The following is a 22466-nucleotide window of genomic DNA, read 5'->3' as shown; positions in this document are numbered from 1 at the left end:
CACCAAATCACCAAAAATAGCCAATCTACAAGCCCACAATGCGTCACAATGCGACACGTCTTGAGCTTGCCTTGTAGATCTGCAATTTTTTGATGAATGTTCCCGCCAGAACATGGATGCTAGGGTTCAAGTGGTTAAATTGCTGAATGGGGCTTTAACGTCCCAAATCCTAAATGCTTTGCATGGTGCTTTGGCTGGGGTATAAAAGGCCCACTAGCCAGGGTACCTTTCACCCAGAACTGGTCTCTTTATTTGTGGACCCTCTCTCTCTCTCTCTCTCTCTCTCTCTCCAGTGTCTCCTGGACCTCAGAGGACTGACCAGCATGATGCTGCTCCCCCAGGCTGTGTGCGTGTGCCTGGCTGTGGCCCTCTGCTCTGCTGCCCCGCCGTAAGTGCACTGCCACATTCTATTTGAGCTTATTTTGTATTTTCTTAACTTTTTTAATAGACATTTTTTATAGTATTCAAATGTCCTTTTATGAGGGGGTTCGAGGGGGTCTCCAGCTGAATGAGTGATAGTTAATCTTCACCATTATTATGAATGTACCAGTAATAAATACTAAAGAATCTAGAAGAATTGCTATTTTGAGCCGAGTTTCTCTGTTACCTCTATACCTACTGTACATAAACTGAGGTAATTCTGGACTAAATGATAGATCATCAGCCCAAATCATGTCTAACAATACATGTGGCTTAATTCATATTAAATTGGGTGTCCGTCGGGGCTCTATAGGTCTGCTAATATTTCCCTCTACACCAAACCAAAATGATGATATAGATGATCTATATAAGCTTAAGGTGTAGGCACACACAGGTTATCTTTTAGCAATTCCTGAAAAGTGACGGTTTTGGACATTTGCCCGACAGTGACAGTATGCAGAGAATAGATAAGCCGTGAATTCTGCTCTTGTGTTTGTTCATGTCAATAGTTCTCAGGGCCCCCGTGACCTAAGGTCAGCTGAGCATGATGTTTAACAGCAGTGATTATTTAGAGTATTACCTATAAAGCTTTTTCAAATATTTTTATGACAAGGACCCCCAGATGACAGTGAAGTGACAAACTAAGGACTTTTAAGACCTTTTTAATAGCCTACCTCAAAAAGAAAAAGAAAGAAAAGAAAAAAACCATTACTGCAAAAGTTATCAACAAACTATACTATAAAAACTGGTCAAACATTGGCCATATTTTCAAATAATATAAGAAAGAGGCAAAAGTTGTGAAAATAGCCGATCAAGAGCTTGTTGATCTGCTATTTTCACAACATTCATTTCCCAAGTTGTTTCTGCTTTCAGTTTCAAAGATATAGAACTCAATAACTTTTCTCGCCCTTAGGCCTATGTTTAACTATAAAAAACCTTTCAATCCACATCATGTCTCAGCTAGAATATCAATATGTATCTGTGGAACCGAGTCAAACAAAATAGTAATGCCTCAACTCCTACAATTCCAAGTGCTTATCAAGTTATCAGGGTGGGGGGTCCCCAGTTTAAATATGATTATTTTGGGGGGTCACGGCCTGAAAAGGTTGAGAACCACTGCCGTAGGGTACACACACAGCTCATTATGTTTATCAATACTGAATATCTGGTGACTGTTTGCTAACATGATGTATTTTTAATTGCATTTTAGGAATCTGGATGTCATGATGGCAGGTAAACACTCTATTACGCTGCCCACACAAAACATCACAAGAGGAGAGCCCATTAAGATAGGACACATGTTTTCCTGATTATGAATTTTGAATACGGGTCTTCTACTTGTAGCAGAGTATATCTACATTGCAGTATTGATACTTTAACTTGAGTAAAAAAAAAAGTGCTTTTTCCACCACTGAGCCTATACGCTACTTAGATAGAATCACTTAGAGCTTCTCTCCCTCCTGCTTTAAACTAGAAATTTTTTTTCTTCTTCAGAGCAGTGATAATGTTGATATCAAGTATGTAGCCATCAAGTAATTATCTCTGATTAATCTCCAATTATCTCTGATCACAAGGCCTACTACAATTATAATGTGTTGATCTTATTCTAAAGTCACATTTACCACATTCATGACGTGGCAATCTTTGCTTTACATCATACGGGTGGAAGACCCATGACATAGGCTTGGGTTTAGCCTTGAATTTCTCCATGGCTGTTTATTTATTGTATTGTATTTTTATGAGCTTTAAACTTCACCAGCTGTCAGCAATTTCATTAAAAACGAGGAAATCTCAAATTAAACAGCTCATATCACTCATATTATTTTGCAATAGAATCATAATATAACATGTGAGAATGCAAAGAGTAATTACCACACAGCAAAACTGAAATTAATTCACGTTCATACCCACACGAGGGCGACATTGCCATGCATGTTTTATAGCTTTGGTATTAAGTTATACAGCATATTATTGGGGGATACAAGAAGAGTGGGCGCTAAGGTAAGAGTGGGCACCTCGATGTACAATTGCCTATTTTGTCCAACATGATAAAGAACTAAATATTAGAAAAAATGTTTATTACAGACGTTGTTTTAGAAGTAATGTAAAGTATACAATATGTGAACATGCACGGGTCGGTATATCATTATCAGACTTGTATCCTTCAACTTCTTGTTTATGCCCAAAATGATTGGATATACAGGTTTTGTAGCAATTTGTAGCAATTGCAGTAATATTAGACCTTAACTGTCAAATGTTCAATCATGTTCTAATCATGTAGCCTATAGTCTACATTGCCAACAATTTATTTTTTTTGAAAAAATAGCCAATTTTACATGAAGGTGCCCACTCCTCCTTAGTGCCCACTCTTCCTGTTTCCTTATCGGGTTACCAACAATCCGAGGCTGGTTCGCGAGGCTCGCACGGCAATATGCCATTGGATAAACTGAATACGTTTGAAGGCTTCTTTTGAAGGCTCTTCAATATAGACGAGGGTCAACAGACTGCAGTATCTTCAAATACCTTTAATCTGCAGAATTGTAGATAAGAACGCTTTTAAGCATATTTTTTGACACACAAAGACATAAAATGGACTCTTTGACAATTAGTTTGGCAACAATCAACCTTCTTCCTTTGTCATGAAGTTATTCTTTGGACATGAAAATGAACCATGAAGTTTTGTTTTTGTTTTAGTTTGTTTATAGATGACTGTCTTTGTCAAGTTCCTATGACACTGATGTTAAAAAATCATTGGTGGAAAAGTATTGTAGAAGGGCAAAATCCCACAACAGCTGTCCCCTCACTTACTGCACATTTCAAAACCAAACTCAAATATGACAATTCCATGTTTGGTTTACGATGTTTTAATACTAAACTGATTGTTATTAGACCAGACACTAAACCGTTGCTTGTGTAAGCCTCTCTGACTGTGATGGCTGTTTGACGCAGATCACCATGATGGGGGTCACGACCACGCCCATGGAGATCATCACCACGATGGAGGTCATGACCACGCCCATGAAGGTCATGTTCATCACCATGACGACCATCAACATGTGGCTCATATCGATCGCTGTGAGGGCATTGAGTTTGATGCCATTGCCCCAGATGCCCAAGGAATCACCTACTTCTTCAAAGGTAAAAAAAAAAATCCTTTCCATAACCTTTTCAAAACATTTTCGGAAATGTTCCAAACAATGTTGAAAAATTGTGAATTATAGCTGATCTACACAATTTCTTTAAATATGGCTTAAGCTGTTCATTCATAATGTAGTTTGGATTCCATGGAGAGACCAAATTTCAGTTTGGTTTTGAGTCGAAAAAGGTTTGGAAACCCTGATCTATATTTGAAGATGAGTCACGGTCAGTTCAACTTGTCTTCTAAAGGTGACTTCATGTGGAGGGGCTTCAATGGACCTTCTGAGTGGATCAATGCCTCCTACAAGGAGCTAGCGGAACATCATGCTCATCTGGGTCTCATTGACGCTGCCATTAACCTGCACCACGCAGATGACAAGGAACACAAACACGTCTACTTCTTCCTGGTAGGACCATCTCCTAACACTAGGGATGGGACGATAATCGTTATTTTCGTTTATTGTGATAAAAAACGCTCACACTAATCGTACCGCAGAGATTTAAATTTATTGTGAAATTGTCCTCTGTCATACACTAGGATGAATTAGCTTTTGTTAAGCAGCAAATTCAGTACCACTTAAACCCTCTATCTACTGAATAAAACGGACCTGCTCTTATTTCACTCTAGTCTACACAAATCGATTTGCCAAAAATAGCCGATCTACAAGCTCACAACGCCTTGCAACGCGTTCCCCCAAGAATAGGGATGAAGTGGTTTAACGTGGTTTAACAAAAGTGACGTTTTAAGTTTTAAGCATATTTTCATTATCGTGATAATATTGTTAATCGCAATAATTTTTGCCAAAATAATAGTGCAATTTTCATATTGTCCCATCCCAACCTAACATCCTGTTTGGTGTTTATATTCCTTCTAAGGAAGGCTGACTGGGCAAAATAATGTCAAATAATGTCCTGATGATCTACATATGAACCTATAGGTCCCTATTCTGGGACGCTGTAGGGTTCTGTCATAATAGGCGAACATTCTGCAATATTAGGTGAACATTTGGCAATAATAGCCGATGTACAATCTCACGACACATCACAACGCAATGTGGCATGAGCTTGTACATCAGCTATTTTAGCTACATGTACAACAAAGTATAGGGTTTAAGTGGTTAAACAGACATATTACCAGGCATATACTGTATAAAGACAATAAATTAATGGTCATTTCTGAAAGCCCAAGCACAACTTATTCTCACATTTTGCTCATTTATTGTTGTTCTGTTTTCTTTATTTGCTTATGAACAACTTTGTGTGTTTATTTATTAGAGCCACACAGAGCCATCATTGAATCTATCAGTAACACTATGAAATACATTTTACTGCAGTAGTTACCGGTATGTGGAAATGGCTTGTCCGTGATGTGATGTGATTGATTTGTTTTTGTTCGTTCCATGAAGCGATGTATCGGTCAAGACATTTCTCAGTCATCGCAATAGTATTTAAAATAACTGCGATTGTTAGATAGCATAACAGATAAAGTTTGCTGCACTACCTCCTCCTGTCTGCGTGCCGCTCTAGAATGACAAGGTGTTCAGCTACCATGACCATACACTGGAGGAGGGATTCCCCAAGGACATCTCTGAGGTCTTCCCTGGAATCCCCAACAACATCGATGCTGCCGTGGAGTGCCCCAAGGGAGAATGTGTTCGTGACTCTGTTATCTTCTTCAAGGGTAAATGCCAGGGAACCGACACGGATAGCACAGACTTTCTATCCATAAACTGTTTGAAAAAGTTTAGAAGCATTGCAGTGCATACTACTCAGCCAGATCCTTTTTTAAAGCTGCAACCCGTTACTTTTGGTGTAGCAGACCCCTGAGAGACCCCGGTCAACTGAAGTACATGGTGTTTAAGTGGTTAAAAAGGCCTTTGCAATCTGACAGAAACAGCAGCTCAGGCAGAGCACAGTTACCGTTCAAGTAAAATGAATAGAGTACTCAAAGCACTGTTAATCAACTTAAACCTGTTGGTGCGCATGTCTTCCAGGCTGTCATGTGTCCCACTTTGACACCAAAACAAAGAAGGTAAAGAGCGCCCACTGGATGCACTTATCCAACTGCTCCTCTGTCCTGCGGTGGCAGAGCCACTACTACTGCTTCCACGGAAACCAGTTCACAAAGTTCCATCCTGTCACTGGCTCTGTGACTGGCGTCTACCCCAAAGACGCACGCGACTACTTCATGAAGTGCCCCAACTTTGGTGAGTGTGATGTTGCACACACAGGGAAAAGAGGCACTCTCCTGGAGATGAGACATCAGTGAGGTGTCAGCTAAACCAGGTTAAATCCAGGTGTTAAGACAACACTGTTTTTTTGTTTTTGTTATATCCATCGTCAATCAAAACAAGGAGAAAAAAAGCTTGGACAATTAAACCAAACTATTATTTTGGGGCATATTCAATAGCTGCTAATCATTTCAACCTGGGCATGTCGTTATAAGAATTATTTTTCAAAACATTTCAGAAATGTTCAGAAGATTTAAAAAGCTACAATATCCAATATACAAGCTTGTGAAGTTGTACTGTAGATACTAGATAACCTAATTTAGAAGACATATAGGCGACAATTTCCAAGTATGTGCATGCTTGGAGAATCCCATACAATAACTAAAGGGTACATGTTCATTAATATTATTATTGTTGTTGTATAATCACTGCAGTCTGTGTGTCTGTGAACAAAATATCCCTAGAATGCATGGGTGGATTTCATAGTAGGTGACCCCAAAGTGATGATTAACTTTTGGCTCAAAAAGGTCAAAGTAAAAAAATAGTCAAAGGTCAAGGTCACAATCCAGGCCACGGTCAACATTACATATCAATAGAGTTAAATAAACATTACATTTACAGGTATATGACTTTGAAGGACAATTCTGAGAACTAGCATCTTGCCTAGCTCTGTAGGCTATATGAATGTTGTTGACTAATTAAAGTATATTAGTACAAGTGACTCTAGGTGGGTTAACCCTGACTAAGCAGGCATTTCCATTACAGCTGAAAGTATATCTGGAGGAGAATACATCATTGTATATTATGTTTGTGCCATCTATTTGTCCAGTTATTAATTTGCACCCAATTGTTTTACTGTGCAGGTCGTCTGAGCAACCACACAGAGAGAGAACGCTGCAGCCATGTTCCTCTGGATGCCATTGTCACAGATGGCCTGGAGAGGGCAGTAGCTTTCAGAGGTGAGTGACTGCACTGTCAAATTGTGTTCATTTAATTTTACAGGTCCATTTGGTTCCATTACACTCTCATAGTTAAATGAACACTCAGTATTTTATTGCGTGTGGGGGATACATGACATTTTAAATATTTTTACTCCCAGAATCAAATGAACACTGAGGATTTCTGATAGGATATTCTGCCCTCAAACCCTCTGTCTGTCTGTCTGTCTGTCTGTCTGTCTGTCTGTCTGTCTGTCTGTCTGTCTGTCTGTCTGTCTGTCTGTCTTGTCTGTCTCTCTCTCTCTCTGACCAGGTGACTACTTCCTTCGTGAAAATGAGGGGCAGGCAGACGGTTGGCACGCCAGCCCCATCGCAGAGTCCTTCAAGGAGGTGAAGGGTGATGCGCATGCGGCCTTCTTTGATTATGGCCTGCTCTACATCATCAAGGTGAGGTAACACCAGGGAGGAGAAATGACATCCAATGCTTTAACTGGTGCTGAGTTGTAACTATGGTATTTATTTGAGGGTTTATTTTGTCCATGTGTAGTGTTTAATACACATTATACTCATTTTGATTTGATGTTTTAGAATTTTGGTAAAAGATATGTGAACAAAATCACAATACAACTTACACCCAGGATAACACATCAGAGCGTAATGAAATACTTGTTTCCAATTAAGTGTGTCCCTCTCATCTTCAAGATTTCAAGATCAAGATTGCTTTTTTTTGTCATTTGTTATCCATCTGCAAGCAGCTTTGGAAAAAAACGAAATGATTTTTCTCCTAGTTAAAGAAAGAAATTCATGAAATTCATGAAAGAATAAAGTAAATAGTGCAGAAAGATATACTCTATCAGTCTAAATAAAATAAATAAATCCTAAAATTCTCTCAGCAATGCTACTAACACATGAGTAAGTGGTTTCCTTGACTCTGTCACAAATGAGTAAAAACAATAAAGGTGTTTCTTATATCTGAGAGTTAAAAGACTTCACAATGATTTAAAATCCAGGAATAATGTTCTGTATTCTGTTCTCCTATGCGCCTCTCCGTGATGACAGGACGACCAGGTGTTTGCGTATAAGTCTGGCGAGCAGTACGACCTTGTCGAGGGCTACCCCAAAGCCCTGACAGAGGAGCTGGGTGTCCAGGGACCAGTGGATGCTACATTTGTCTGTGGAGAACACCATGTCCTGCATGTTGTGAAAGGTATGATGGCATATTGTATAGAACCACTCTAACAAAAATGTGACTGTATTTTGGCAAAGGATACAGAATTATGGTCACAGAGTGTATCTGCACAATGAAGTCGTCAATAGTTGCTGTAATTCATACTTTTCTATATTTTAAATTCAGTTAAATATAATTAGTACTGGATTGCAATATTAATACAAAATGACTATATATGGCTGCATTTATGACCCAGAGCTGCAGAGTCCCATAAGAAGAGTAAAGACTACTCTTTTACTTAGAATAGAATAGAATAGAATAGAATAGAATAGAATAAACCCCACTCCTTGGGGTGTTTTTTTTGTCACTGTATATTTGTTCTCTGAAATTTGTTCTGTGAGATTTGTCCTCTGCATTTACCCATCCTATAACTACAGTATAGGAGCAGACTTAAAGGGTCCCTCAGGGCTGCTTTTTCCCGTCTATACCAAAACTCTTCGAGCCGATCTACAAGCTGTAGATCGGATCGTGTCGCAACACAACACAACACATTGTGAGCTTGTAGGCCAGCTATTTTCTGTGAATGCTCCCTCCAGATAGGACTACTAGGGTTCAAATGTTTATGACTGTTGATAAAATGACAAAAAGCAGACCAAAACAGTTATTTTTCAATTTCATATTAATACGATTATAGTCCTATGCAAAAGCTGAAATAAATTATTCTCTAGTATGCCACAACCATAATTAGCATAAAGCTATAATGTTTGTCACTATGTGCTTTCCAACAGGCAATCAGATGTTCGATGTTGACTTGAGCGCCACCCCAAGGGCTGTGGTCAAAGAGGCCAGGCTGCCCTTCCCTAAGGTGGACGCAGCCAAGTGTGGCCCTGGCGGCATCCAGGTCTTTGTAGGAGCAGATTATTTTGAATATGAGACTCCAATGCTGCTGGCCTACAGCAGGATCCGACCAGAGCCGCACAAGGTGGCACTGGAGATGTTTGGCTGTGACCACCACTAGGTGGCAATGTGCTCACAGTATGGATGGACCATCACCTATTGATAGTGTTGCTGAGATAAGATTAGACAAAAAGTACCATATTATTAGTGTTAGATTGTTTTCTGGCTGTGACTTAGTGATGCAGCTGACCATTGGGTTCCAGTTGTTCACTTTGTTCTGAAAGTATATATCCTCTCTGCAACTGAACAATAGTGTCGGGGTTTAGTCACACTGTGGAATGTCCTTTGTTATGGGGTAGTTACCTCTGCTCACTCAACAATAACCTCGTGTTTCTGAGCTAACTAAAACAATTGTGAGATTGAAGGAAAGCATTTGTATCCCCTTGATTTGAGTTTATAATAAACTTGTCTTTCATACTAAACATGGCTCCTTTTCTCTTTTCCAACTTGGACACAACAATCACAATATATAAAATATTTTGAAAACAGCTGGCTAAAATGGTGATGTTAATGGGGTCGGCTCAAACAATTACCTCAAAAGCTACTGGCTGGATTGCCAAGGCATTTTCTGTGCTACACCATGCCTTTCCTGTAGTGCCCATTAGACTAACTTCTCCACATGCACACAAGGCATCTCAAAATCGAAATAAAATCCATGAAACCCATGACCCGATGGCCTTTCCTTTAGCGTGACCCTTAGGCCAAACATTTATTTCACTTCAAGGTTTTGCTCTTGTTCACACTGTGTTATCCTTTCGTGAAAGGATTAACACCAAACCACATAAGGTCCAGTTGGGTGGGTGTAACAAAAGTTACAAGTTAAGGAAGTCAGGTTTCTTCCAAATTCCTGGTGCAAGCTGATTAATGCATTGTGGGTAGGCACCTTTGCTCGAGCATTTCAGCAAAACAAACAAAGTAGTGAGAGAGCCTCCGCTCCACAACCAATCCACCAGCTAACCAGGGATCAGTTGATCGATTCTTTTGTAGTATTTATTTAATGGGGAACACCGCTCAGTGTGTAGATTGTGGCACCACTGTATGTCCGAGGACTGTCCAATCAACAACATTCTCTCCAGAAACAGGAGAAATAATCTGTGATGTGGTCAATTTGTGAATCGTAATGTATGTGTACTACAGAATATAAATTACGCTGTGGGTGTACCAGACACACAGAGGTCTTTTTGGGACTAGCCTACATGTTCTTGCAGAACATAATAATGTCTCATTTTCTTTTTGTGTGAATGTGGGTGTGTGTTTCATTTCCTGACTATTATAAACATGTCATTTAGGAAATATTTATTATCCATTTCTTGGGAGTATCTACACTGTCTGCCCTGTATACCTGAATCTGTTGCTCTGTGGGAGGATATACGATTGAATCTTTGAATAACCTTGGAAACATGTAGCAAGAGGAGGGGAGCAGCCAGACGGTCAGTGACTTGGTCATTTCAGGGACTTACACAACCATTCATCAATGCTTTAAATTGATGCAGATCACACTGTTAAGCAATAGCCAATAGCATCAGCTCTGGCGTTTCTGAATGAGGTTTAGACACAGTTATTAAAGAGCTGTTAAACTGTAATTAATATTCCATTAAACAAAAAAGCAGAGATGTTCTATGCTTTTATTAAAAGCGTGGCTTTATTAAAAGCATAGAACATCTCATTAGGCCTGCGCAAATTACATAAATAGATAAATGCACAAAAATAGAGTTCAAGAATAATATACAGTACGAATATGCTAATATAATTTCACCCTACTTGCCCTTGCCAGAGATGTTTTTCTCACCCATGACCTCCATACATAATAAGTACCAGACACAGATACAGAAAGTCAATATTTTCATCACACTAGCCTATGCATTGGACGCACACGACAACGACCCTTCTGTTTAATTGTCTTTGATGCCCATAGAAGGGTTAAAAATTCACCTTATTTTCTGAACACTTTTCTCAACAATATGAGCCATTATTACAATATGAGCGGGTTCTTAATGTAACACATTATTACATTGTGCAAAAATCCGTTATTACGTAATGCGCTCATGATTTCATGACATTATGAGCTTATTATTAGTATTACATTATGCATTTTGATTACATTTCATTTAGTTTATTACATTATGAACTGTTACATTATGAGCCGTTATTACATTATGAGTTGCTACATGGTCTTCCATACTACCCTGCATTTGTGGGATGGAAAGGACACAATGCCAAATGCCATATAAAATGACAGCATTAGAACCAAACCAATGAATCCAACGTGCTCTGTTAATGTTCAAATTAATGAAATACAATGGTCAGCAGTCTATATTTATTTTAGTTGGTGCACTGAGTTTATTTTAGAGTGAGATAAGGTCATCACAGTCAGACTCTCTCTCTCTCTCTCTCTCTCTCTCTCTCTTTCTCTCTCTTTCTTTCTTTCTTTCTCTCTCTCTCTCTCTCTCTCTCTCTCTCTCTCTCTCAATCTCTCTCTCTCTCTCTCTCTCTCCCTCTCTCTCTCTCACTCTCACTCTCACTCTCACACACACACACACACACACACACACACACACACACACACACACACACACACACACACACACACACACACACACACACACACACAGGTCTGTGCTGTCTTTTTGCACACCGTGGGCGTGTTTGAGGCAAAAAGTGCATACACTGTGGTCATACTCTCTGCCCTAATGTCCTAGCCTGACGATGAGGTGACATATCCTGAGTATAAATAGTAGCTGCAGCATTAACCAGCGTACCTCTTACCCAGGTCTGATCTCTTTCTGGACCCCTCCAGCCACCCCTGATCACCATGCAGCTGCTCTCCTGGACACTGTGTCTGTGCCTGGCTGCAGCCCTCTGCCATGCTGCCCCGTAAGTAGGATGGAAATCCATAGCCCTCTTCATCAAGGAAAGTATTCCATATGAGTTACCTGTCATTCATTTTTCTACTCAGAGGATTTAAAGGAGCAACCCTACAACATTTGTCTGAGGACAGATTAAATGCAGTGTTAATGCAGTCCTCACAGGGCATGATTAACCACATTAAACCATGGCATCCCTATTTCCTGCAATTTTTCAAAAACAATTTAATACATTCAATTGTTCTTCAAGCATTAAAAAACAAATGCGAAAATAGATCTACACGCTTTCAACACGTCACATCACAACACGTTGTTAGCATGTACAGTAGACCTATTTTCACTACTTGTCAAATATGGAGCTTAAGAGGTTCAAATTAAAATGTTTAGGAGTGTACGTCTTGTACAATGTTATACTATAATGCAACATGAAATACCTTTTTTTTTGTCTCTCTCTCCACTCATCCAGGCACCACGAAGGGGGTGGAGGTGAGTTGCAAAAAAAAAGTCAAAGACACTCACTGAGTAACAATGGCCTTACATTGGAATTCCAAGATTTGTAGGAAGCATCAATGTCATGAAAAACGTTCTCCATAATATTTCCCATCATTGACTGTTTCTGTGCGTTTGTAGATCATCATCATACCGCCGATCATGGACATCATCATGTGGCTGGACATGATGAGCATCAACATGACCGGTGTCATGACATAGAGATGGAGGCTGTAACTGTGAACAGTGAGGGAATCCCATTATTCTTCAAGAGTAAGTCCCCAAACACTGAAAAACTAAAATAACAATAATGTGAACTTACACTGTAGATTGGCTATTTTTTTTTTATATTTTGAATCGGGCTCTAGTGTTAAACCTCTGCCAGCTCCCTTTCCTTGATTATTTTCACAATGGGTGCTTGGAATATATCATAATGGTTGTGTCTTTGTGAGCACTACATAAAATATACACTTCAAATATATCCTATTGGCTAGTCATTGTAAAGCAAGAGAGAGGTTCGTCAACCACACCGTTTGAATTAATGAAATACAATGGTCAGCAGTCATTATTTATTTTAGTTGGTGTACTGCTTAACCCATTTAGAGTGAGATAAGGTCACGGTGCGGATGTTGCCACAATCACAGTTCTCTCTCTCTCTCTCTCTCTCTCTCTCTCTCTCTCTCTCTCTCTCTCTCTCTCTCTCTCTCTCTCTCTCTCTCATTGTCATTGTCAGTGGCTGCGGGTACATGGACAGTTTCATTCGGAATGAATACACTTACACTTCTATTCGGAATGAATGAATGGATGAATTCATTCAGAATAGAAATGCTCATGTAAACATGTCAATTGGAATAGAATATTCCATTCCAGTCTGACCCGAATGAATTTTCATTCGGGTTTGGAGGGGTGGTATAGACCGTTTGAATAGGGATATACCAATCGGAATTGACCATATAAACACTTTATTCCGAACGCTCCTCTCTGTTTGGAATACATGCATTCCTTTGCGCATGTCCGTGCTTAGTAGTGCTGTCAGAATTGTCCAAAAATGACCTATCAAATCTCTAATTCGGCAACGGTTGGTGCTGAGAAGCGCTCGCTCCTGAGGGATAAAATGAATGATTCTATTCTATAGCGTCATTTAATAAGCCTTTTTCTAAACGGGTAATTTAGTCCTCAGTTTTTAAAAAGAATCCCTGGCCACATGACAAAGATTTTTTTTGTTTTATCCATGGTCGCTGGATTTTGACCCAGGGCGATTGTGTTTTAGGGCGACAGACCGCGCATTCAACCGTGTGCGCTCCGCGCGCTACTCGGCGCAGAAAGAGGGTTTTCGTCACAGTGAATGAGTTATAGCATGTTTCAAAGCTTTTTCATAATAATACAAGAAAAACGTGACACTTGAGTAGCTTATACTTTCTACTTAAGTATATTTTGATGCCAATACTTTTGTACTTTTGCCATAAATGAGCGTACCTTGTTTCATAGACTGTAGTGTTGCTCTCTCTCTCTCTCTCTCTCTCTCTCTCTCTCTCTCCATTTATTATTATAATGACCATGAGCGGTCCGGTGTTTATGTATTATTATTTATTATTATAATGACCATGTGTGAATGCGCGATGACGTCATCGTACCTACATGAGAAATGTGACAAATCGTATAGGCTAGCTTACGTTTTACCGTGTCTGGTACCAATACAAAAAGATTAACTGGTCTGAACTTGTAGATCTGCTACTTTTGCATTAAAACGGCGATAACAAAGGAACACAGGCTTGCACCGCATACAACGCTGCCTGGCCAGGAGTCGGTGCGTTGCTTACCGGCCTGCCTACGACCGACAGACCTCCGCTGCGGAGGCACAAGGGGGCTATTGCCTCCTCCCATGCCCACCAGGGGAAGCTCTGCTCCGGGTAGTGGCCCCTGGTCCATGCCCGGGCGTAGGCGGGAACCACTTTGCGCATGTCAAAAGTTATATTCCGAATGAATGCTTTGGTCATGTAAACGAGGAATACTTTAATTCAGGTAAACAGGTGAGTGGAACGGATTCCTCTATTCGGAATGAGTTCATTCTGAATGAGTTCATTCTGAATGAATACATGATGGTCCATGTACCCGCAGCCAGTGTAAAGCAAGAGAGAGGTTCGTCAATTCAACCACACCGTTTGGATTTCTTCTCTCTTCCAATTAAATGTTTCAGTAGTACACTCCAGTAGTGGGAAATTAGATTGTCTTCTGTTGTGGTATTGCTATATGAAATTTCCATGCCTTTTTTCCGGCTAGATGAGCATCTCTGGACGGGTTTCCATGGCAAGGTTGAGGCAGCCAACGAGACCTTCCATGAGCTGGATGAACATCACCACCTGGACCACGTGGATGCTGCCGTCAGTTTGGCCCACAAGAGCGACAGCCTGAGTGACCATCACCACACATTCTTGTTCCTGGTACAGTGCTTCCATCAGCTCACCTTCTTCCCCCTTCAGTAATTCCCCCTCCAAATATCATCTCTTACTGGAACAGCCCCGTGATTTGGTTAGGAAAAGCTGTGAGATTCTTCTCTAGAGTAAGCCATTAACTAATCCTAACCGATCTTCTTTGCACACTGCAACCTGTCTAATGCTATATAATGTGTCATGTTTTTTGAATCTCCTAATGTCTGCTCTTATGAAGGTAATTGCAATGAAAACTTTAAAAAAAAATCAGTAACATGGCAAAGTATCATTGCTCATCTAACGACTATCAATCTCATAAATGGAATGTCAAATTTGATATAGGGTACAATACAGATAGAGGAGTATATATTGTATATACTTTACTTGTTAGCGGTGCCAACCGCTCTACATTTGACCGTGTGTGTTTGCGTGTATGTCCGTCCGTCTGTCCGTCCGTCCGTCCGAGCACGGCATCAACAGCTGCAGCTGATTGCAACACAAAGATGCACACACACACACACACACACACACACACACACACACACACACACACACACACACACACACACACACACACACACACACACACACACACACACACACACACTCTCACACACACACACACACACACACACACACACACACACACAAATTAAAAGTAAATAGAGTACAAATATTTAAAAGTAAATACCTTGAGTAAAAATACTTAAGAGTACTTATAACGAGTAAAAATACTTAAAAGTACTCAAAATGAGTAAAAATACTTAAACGTTGAAAAAAAGAGTAAAAATACTTAAACATTGAAAAAAATAGTAAAAATACTTAAAAGTTGATAAAAAAGAGTAAAAATACTTGAAAGTTGTAAAAATTTGTAAAAACTACTTTAAAGTAAATAAAGTGACTAAAATTATATTGAGTAAAAATACTCAAAATGAGTAAAAATACTTAAAAGTTGAAAACAATTGTAAAAATACTTAAAAGTTGATAAAGAGTCAAAATACTTAAAAGTTGTAAAAATTAGTAAAAAAAACTATAAAGTAAATAAAGTGACTAAAAATAATTTAAAGTAAATACATTGAGTAACAATACTGAAGAGTACTGAAAGAATACTGAAATACTCAGTAGTACTCAAAATGAGTAATTATACTTAAAAGTTGATAAAAACTGTTCAAATACTCTTTTAGTACCGCCTCAATACCAGCACCCACACATCAAATAGAGTAGTACCGTCTGAATGCCAGCGCCCACACATCAAATAGATTTGTACCGCCTGAATGCCAGCGCCCACTCATCAAACAGAGTAGGCACCGCTTACTCACACTGGGTGTGATTTTTTACTATATACTTAGTACTCTTAACTTTTACTATGCACAAACAAGTCATGGTAAATATGCAGAGAATGATCAGCTGATAGTGATTCTGATGTCTTGTTGCAGCATGACCAAGTATTCGAATACTGTGGACAAGAGCTTATAAAGGGCTACCCAAAGAACATCTCTGAGGTCTTCCCTGGAATCCCTGAAGAGCTGGACGCAGCTGTGGAGTGCCCCAAGCCAGAGTGTGAAGAAGACTCTGTCCTCTTCTTCAAGGGTTGGTAGCATGCCCCATGGGTTTCCACCTTATGTTTAAAACATGCTCAAGTAGGGTATATTTAACTCTACGATGGACAACAGGCTCATAGTTCTTTCATATTAAATAGTTAAAAGGAATTAAGTAGTTTGTTGTTTTGTTTTTGTATTGCAGGAAATGCTTTCCCTAAAAACGCTAAATCCTCTCAATCATTCAGATGGAGTGCGTGGCGGTGTGTTTTGATGTAGGCTACTCAAATTCCATAAGGCTAATATTGATTTGATAGGGTCAGTGCAGCTGTCAAAACACATTATCTTCTGTCAATGAAGGTGACCATATCTGGGACTTCCACCTCGAGACAAAGGAGGTCCATGAGGAGAATTGGACAGGCCTGCCAAAATGCACCTCTGCATTCCGCTTCAATGAGCACTATTACTGCTTCCATGGACACCAATTCACCAAATTCAACCCTAAGACCGGTGAGGTGGACAGAAAATACAAGAGCAAAGAGATCCATGACTACTTTGCGGAGTGCCCCACGTATGGTAAGTGTTGACAAGAGGATTTTTTTGCGGTGCCAGCCGCTCTATATGTGACTTTGTGTGTTTGTCTGGCCTAGCACGGCATCAACAGCTGAAGGGGCACCTAATTGCAACACAAAGATGTAACCAATTACGCTAATTAAACACAAACAGGAGATAGTGCAACACATAAATACAATGAGTAAAAATACTTAAAAGGACATTTTGAGTAGAAATACTTTAAAGTACTTAAAATTAGTAAAAAAATACTACAAACTTGAGTAAAAATACTTAAAATTAACTATTTGGAGTAAAAATACTAAAAGTAAGTAAAAAGTAACTAACTTAAGTATAACTACTGAAAAGTTCATACAATCTTTAAAAATACTTCAAAGTAATTAAATAAACCTAAATTGCACACATGCTGTATGGTGCACTACAGCAGTGTCACAGCAGTTTCTAACATTTCAAATGGCCATAACTCGGTGACCATTGCTCTAATAAGCGCAAATAGAGTAGTACTGCCTGAATACCTGCACCCACACATCAAATAGAGTAGTACCGTCTGAATACCAGCGCCCACACATCAAATAGGGTAGCACTGTCTGAATACCAGCACCCACACATCAAACAGAGTAGGCGCTTACTCAATATGTCAATATGCTAGTCTTTGTGATGGTTAAACAAAAACAAACCTCAAGTGCTGGCTATTTTTAATGTGCATGCATGCACACACGCACGCACGCACGCACGCACGCATGCACTCACACACACACACACACACACACACACACACACACACACACACACACACACACACACACACACACACACACACACACACACACACACACACATTTGTGTGTATGTGTGTGCACATTTTGCAGTTTGAAGAAAAATGATGATTAATTAAAGAAAAGAAATTAGGCAATGTCTGAAATGTATTTTTTTACTGAGCAATCTGTGATTAAAGTGTATGTAACATTGACCTCAGAAGCTGGTGCATATATTCTCCAGGAAATGACACTGACCATGTGGAGAGAGAGCGTTGCAGTCGTGTGCACCTGGAAGGCATCGTGTCGGACAATGCTGGGAACCTGTATGCCTTCAGAGGTGAGACAAGACCAGACTAGACAGCAGCCCGTCTAAAAAGTCAAAGTCAACAAGCAAGAACGCACAACCCATAATATTTCTCTATCTAAGCCGTTGCATCTTCGTGGCCATCATTTGTACATCATTTTGGTCTCATGATCCCACAGATGAGAAACCAAACCATGCCTAACAGTAGCTATTATACTGTATGCTCTGAGGTCCACAAGTCAGTCTAAAGCAACTAGTCAGCTACAGAAGAGGCTAGTCTATGTTCACAAAAAGGTTCCTTCTTGTTGAGGTGTGGATGTTTTACACATTCAAGGCAGGAATATGTTATGCTTTGTTAAAAGACAAAAACAGGATACTAACTTCCTACTATACAGGCCATGGTGGTTGGTGATTCCCAGGACTGTGAATTGGGAATCACCAACCTGTCACTGTTTCACACTGACTTGTCTCGTGCCACAGTGGCTGACAGAGTACTACATACTACATACACTATCTATGCAATCTTTTTACCGATAAGTGGAGTTCATATTATACTCTGCCTACAAGACGGACCATACTGTATACGTGTCTCTCAGGCCACCACTATCTACACAAGGACAATCAGTCGAATTTTGAGGCTGACACCATTGAGCATGCCTTCAAGGAGGTGCACAGTGACGTTGATACTGTCTTCTCCTATGACCACCACCTGTACTTGATCAAGGTAAGCTAATGAAGCGCACATGCACATAATGTCGATAGTATGTATACATGCATCGGTGGTGTTCACATGCAAATATCCCCAAAGAAAAAAGGGAATAAGGGTGTGCAGGAATTCACGTTTCTTCTTTGAAAATGTGATCTTTGGGGGATTGGATTTACTACAGCATGGAAGATAAAAAGCAAGCTGTGTGTGTGTGTGTGCGCGTGCGTGCGTGCGTGCGTGCGTGCGTGTGTGCGTGCATGCGTGCAAGCATTGCAAAAGCCAAGTATTTTAAGGCAACACACACACACGCACACGCACACGCACACGTGCACACACACACACACACACACACACACACACACACACACACACCACACACACACACACACACACACACACACACACACACACACACACACACACACACACACACCACACACACACACACACACACACACAAATGTGCTGTTGACAGACAAACGCTGCTTCCAGGCTAAACTCCAAGTCTGCTCCTTAGGATGATAAGGTGTTTGCCTACACATTTGAGGAGCCCCACACTCTCCTGGAGGGTTACCCCAAAGCAGTGAAGGAGTACCTGGGTGTGAGGGCCATATTGATGCAGCTTTCCACTGCGAGGTGACGACATCATTCACGTCATCAAAGGTAAACCCATGGTCTAATCCTAAAATTAACAATGCCTGTTGAGGAGAATAGGAAGTAGGACCATGAAGACAGAGCTGCATCCCCTTGCTTAACACTCGAGAGATAATACATTTTGATAAGCTATGCAATTAGAAACATTTGAATGGCAAATTATGATAGTCTTTGTTACAGAATCTCGCATCCTTCCATGTGATAATTTGCTTCCCCCCTTTCGCTTATTTGACACTTCATCATCATCTAATTACATTACATTACATTACCTTACAGTCATTTAGCAGACGCTTTAATCCAAAGCGACTTACAATAAGTGCATTCAACATAGGTAGGGAACGAAACTACTAATCACCAGAAGTCTTAAGTGTATTTCTGCAAAAACAAGCAACCAAGAGTATACCTAGCGCTAAGGTAAAAGTGCAATATATCAGCTACCTAGTTTCTTAAACAGATGAGACAAAATAGCAAAATCAAATGAGGCAAGAGCTAAAACAAATAAGTGTATCGACTAACAAGATCCAATAAAACAATACAACAATAAAACAAGAGTTCGTACAACTAGTTAACAACAAGTAGGCCAGGTGAAGAGGAAGGGTAGTGTTTCCTGAAGAGGTGGGTTTCAGTCTGCGGCGAAAGATGGGCAGTCGACTCTGCTGTCCTGACATCAGTGGGAAGTTCATTCCACTACTGGGGGGCCAGAACAGAAAAAAGTTGTGACCGTGTAGATCGGCCAGAAGGACCCTTGAGTGACGAGGCAATCAGTCGCTCCAAGGTGGCAGACCGAAGTGGTCGGGCAGGGGTGTGAGCATCGACCATAGCCCGGAGCTAAGAAGGAGCTGTTCCTTTCACTGCCCTATAGGCTAGCACCAGGGTTTTAAACTGGATGCGAGCCGCTACAGGGAGCCAGTGTAGAGAACGGAGAAGGTAGTTGTGTGGGAGAACTTGGGGCGGTTGAACACCAGACGAGCCGCAGCTTTCTGAACAGGCTCCAGAAGTCTGATGGCAGATGCCGGAGCACCAGCAAGGAGGCAGTTGCAGTAGTCCAGGCGGGAGATGACAAGAGCCTGGATGAGCACCTGGGCTGCCTTCTCTGTGAGGAAGGGGCGAATCCTGTTGATGTTGTAGAGGAGGAATCTGCAGGACTGTGTCACTGATGCGATGTTTGCCGAGAACGACAGTTGATCGTCCAAGGTCACACCCAGATCGTCGCAGTCCCGAGTTGACGTCACCACAGCATTATCAATGGTGATGGCCATGTCTCGGTGCGGACAGCCCTTCCCCGGGTACTACTATGATATCTCTGCTGTCCAGCCTGAACCGCTAACTCCAAAAACGCTCATTGTTCAGGAAACGAGAAAACAAAATATAAGTTTGTCAGGAAATGAAGAAAACCTTATATTTTAAAACAAATCAATACTGCCTCATCAAAGTTGGTATAGTGACTTTATATATTGTCAGATACTTGCATGTGTCATTATATTATCAACACTTTACCCAAATCGCAGGTAAATCAACACTTACCCAGCGCTAGTGGAGTTAATAGTTTCAGACGAGCAGAAATCAAGCTGAAATGGAGTTGTTGTCTAAACAACAATAGCTCCACTCGATGCTGAGGGAGAGGTTTCAGTGCGACAGAAATGCTATGAACGCCTTTCTTCTTGTCACATTGCTCTCCTCATTAAACACTTCATACATTTTAGAAATATAATTACTTGTTTTCATAACATTAGCGTCAGTGCTAAGTTTGATAAACAGGTACACTCCGCATAGTTTTAACAGACTACGGGGAGTTTGTAACGTGATCCTCCTCCTGGCTCACTGCGCAGCGTGCTGTACTCATGCTGTTAAAAAGCAGCACTGGAGAGGGGAGGGGGGAGTTGTTTGTTTTTGACGGACAGTTTGAGGATCCAATGGAGTTGGGATTTTCGTCAGAGGCGCTTTTTAATACTTTTCATTGGTTCAAATGTTTTGATTTTTTTACACAGACGTAAAGGGTGTTCAATAGCGTTGATTTATGAAAAAAATAAAAGCTGAAATGGAGTTAGCTGGTTCGTCCAAGCACTATCAAACAAGAAGTTGATTAATAGATTCTGTACAAAATGTCATGGCATCCCTTTTCCTATCTGACCATCACAGATCTCTTCCTACTTTCTTTGGCTCCAGGTAATCACATCTATGACGTAGACATGAAGGCCAGCCCCCGTGCCGAAACAAACGAGCGCCCTCTGCCACCTCTGCCACTTTTCAAGAAGGTGGACGATGCCATGTGTGGTCCCGATGGCGTGACAGTGGTTCGGGGAAACCACTACTACCAGTTTGCAAGCCCCCATGCTCATGATCGCTTCCAGGGCCATGCCTGAGCAGCACAGGGTTTCCCGGGATCTCTTGGGCTGTGACCACTAAACGTTCCGGCATATAAAACACAGAAAGGCCCTGCTTATTTTTCTTTTTTTAAAGGAAAAATACTGAAAGAATTACACATTTTGAAAAATTGGCCAAAACAGAGATGCCAGATCTTTTTTTATTAAAATGTTAAATTGTGATATCATCAAACTAATATAAAAAATATCAGTCTTCATTTCCCACAATTAAATGCATGTATTTAATTCAGTCTGACCAGTAGCAGGATAAAGAGAGAGAGAGAGAGAGAGAGAGAGAGAGAGAGAGAGAGAGAGAGAGAGAGAGAGGAGAGAGAGAGAGAGAGAGAGAGAGAGAGAGAGAGAGAGAGAGAGAGAGAGGATGAGAGAGAGAGAGAGAGAGAGAGAGAGAGAGAGAGAGAGATGAGAGAGAGAGAGAGATGATAGAGAGAGAGAGAGAGAGAAACGGAATAGATTGAAGAGAAAGAGAGAGAGAGAGAGAAACGGAATAGATTGAAGAGAAAGAGAGAGAGAGAAACGGAATAGATTGAAGAGAAAGAGAGAGAGAAACGGAATAGATTGAAGAGAAAGAGAGAGAGAAACGGAATAGATTGAAGAGAAAGAGGAGAGAGAGAGAGAGAGAGAGAGAATCGGAATAGATTGAAGAGAGAGAGAGAGGAGAGGAGAGAGAGAGAGAGAGAGAGAGAGAGAGAGAGAGAGGAGAGAGTGAGAGAGAGAGAAGAGAGAGAGAGAGAGAGAGAGAGAGAGAGAGAGAGAAACGGAATAGATTGAAGAGAAAAGAGAGAGAGAGAGAGAGAGAGAGAGAAACTGAATAGATTGAAGAGAAGAGAGAGAGAGACTTGGAAACGGAATAGATTGAAGAGAGAGAGAGAGAGAGACATGGAAACGGAATAGATTGAAGAGGGAGACATGGAAACGGAA

General features: G+C 40.6%; 1 protein-coding gene and 1 pseudogene across 2 annotated transcripts; both read left to right on the top strand.

The window, feature by feature from the left end:
• Positions 1 to 323: 323 nt before the first annotated feature.
• LOC308073356 (hemopexin-like) lies at positions 324 to 8913 on the top strand (the record flags this gene model as incomplete). The annotated part of the gene is made up of 11 exons (XM_080412226.1): positions 324 to 388; positions 930 to 953; positions 1631 to 1653; positions 3370 to 3558; positions 3808 to 3965; positions 5086 to 5239; positions 5553 to 5765; positions 6653 to 6748; positions 7041 to 7174; positions 7787 to 7934; positions 8684 to 8913. The coding sequence occupies 11 exons, from the start codon at positions 324 to 326 to the stop codon at positions 8911 to 8913; spliced, it is 1434 nt and encodes a 477-aa protein (XP_080268352.1).
• A 2751-nt stretch (positions 8914 to 11664) lies between these two features.
• Positions 11665 to 21527, top strand: LOC308073355 (hemopexin-like; annotated as a pseudogene). Its single transcript has 10 exons — positions 11665 to 11726; positions 12183 to 12202; positions 12347 to 12478; positions 14486 to 14646; positions 16071 to 16224; positions 16533 to 16748; positions 17742 to 17837; positions 18401 to 18528; positions 19028 to 19210; positions 21331 to 21527. The product of its transcript is annotated as a hemopexin-like (transcript).
• The last annotated feature ends 939 nt before the right edge of the window (positions 21528 to 22466 follow it).

Source organism: Gymnoscopelus braueri (genome assembly GCF_963280865.1).
Source record: "Gymnoscopelus braueri genome assembly, chromosome: 18".
Classification (NCBI taxonomy): Eukaryota; Metazoa; Chordata; class Actinopteri; order Myctophiformes; family Myctophidae; genus Gymnoscopelus; species Gymnoscopelus braueri.
Note: the sequence above shows the minus strand (reverse complement) of the source record. Positions and strands in the feature narration are given on the sequence as shown.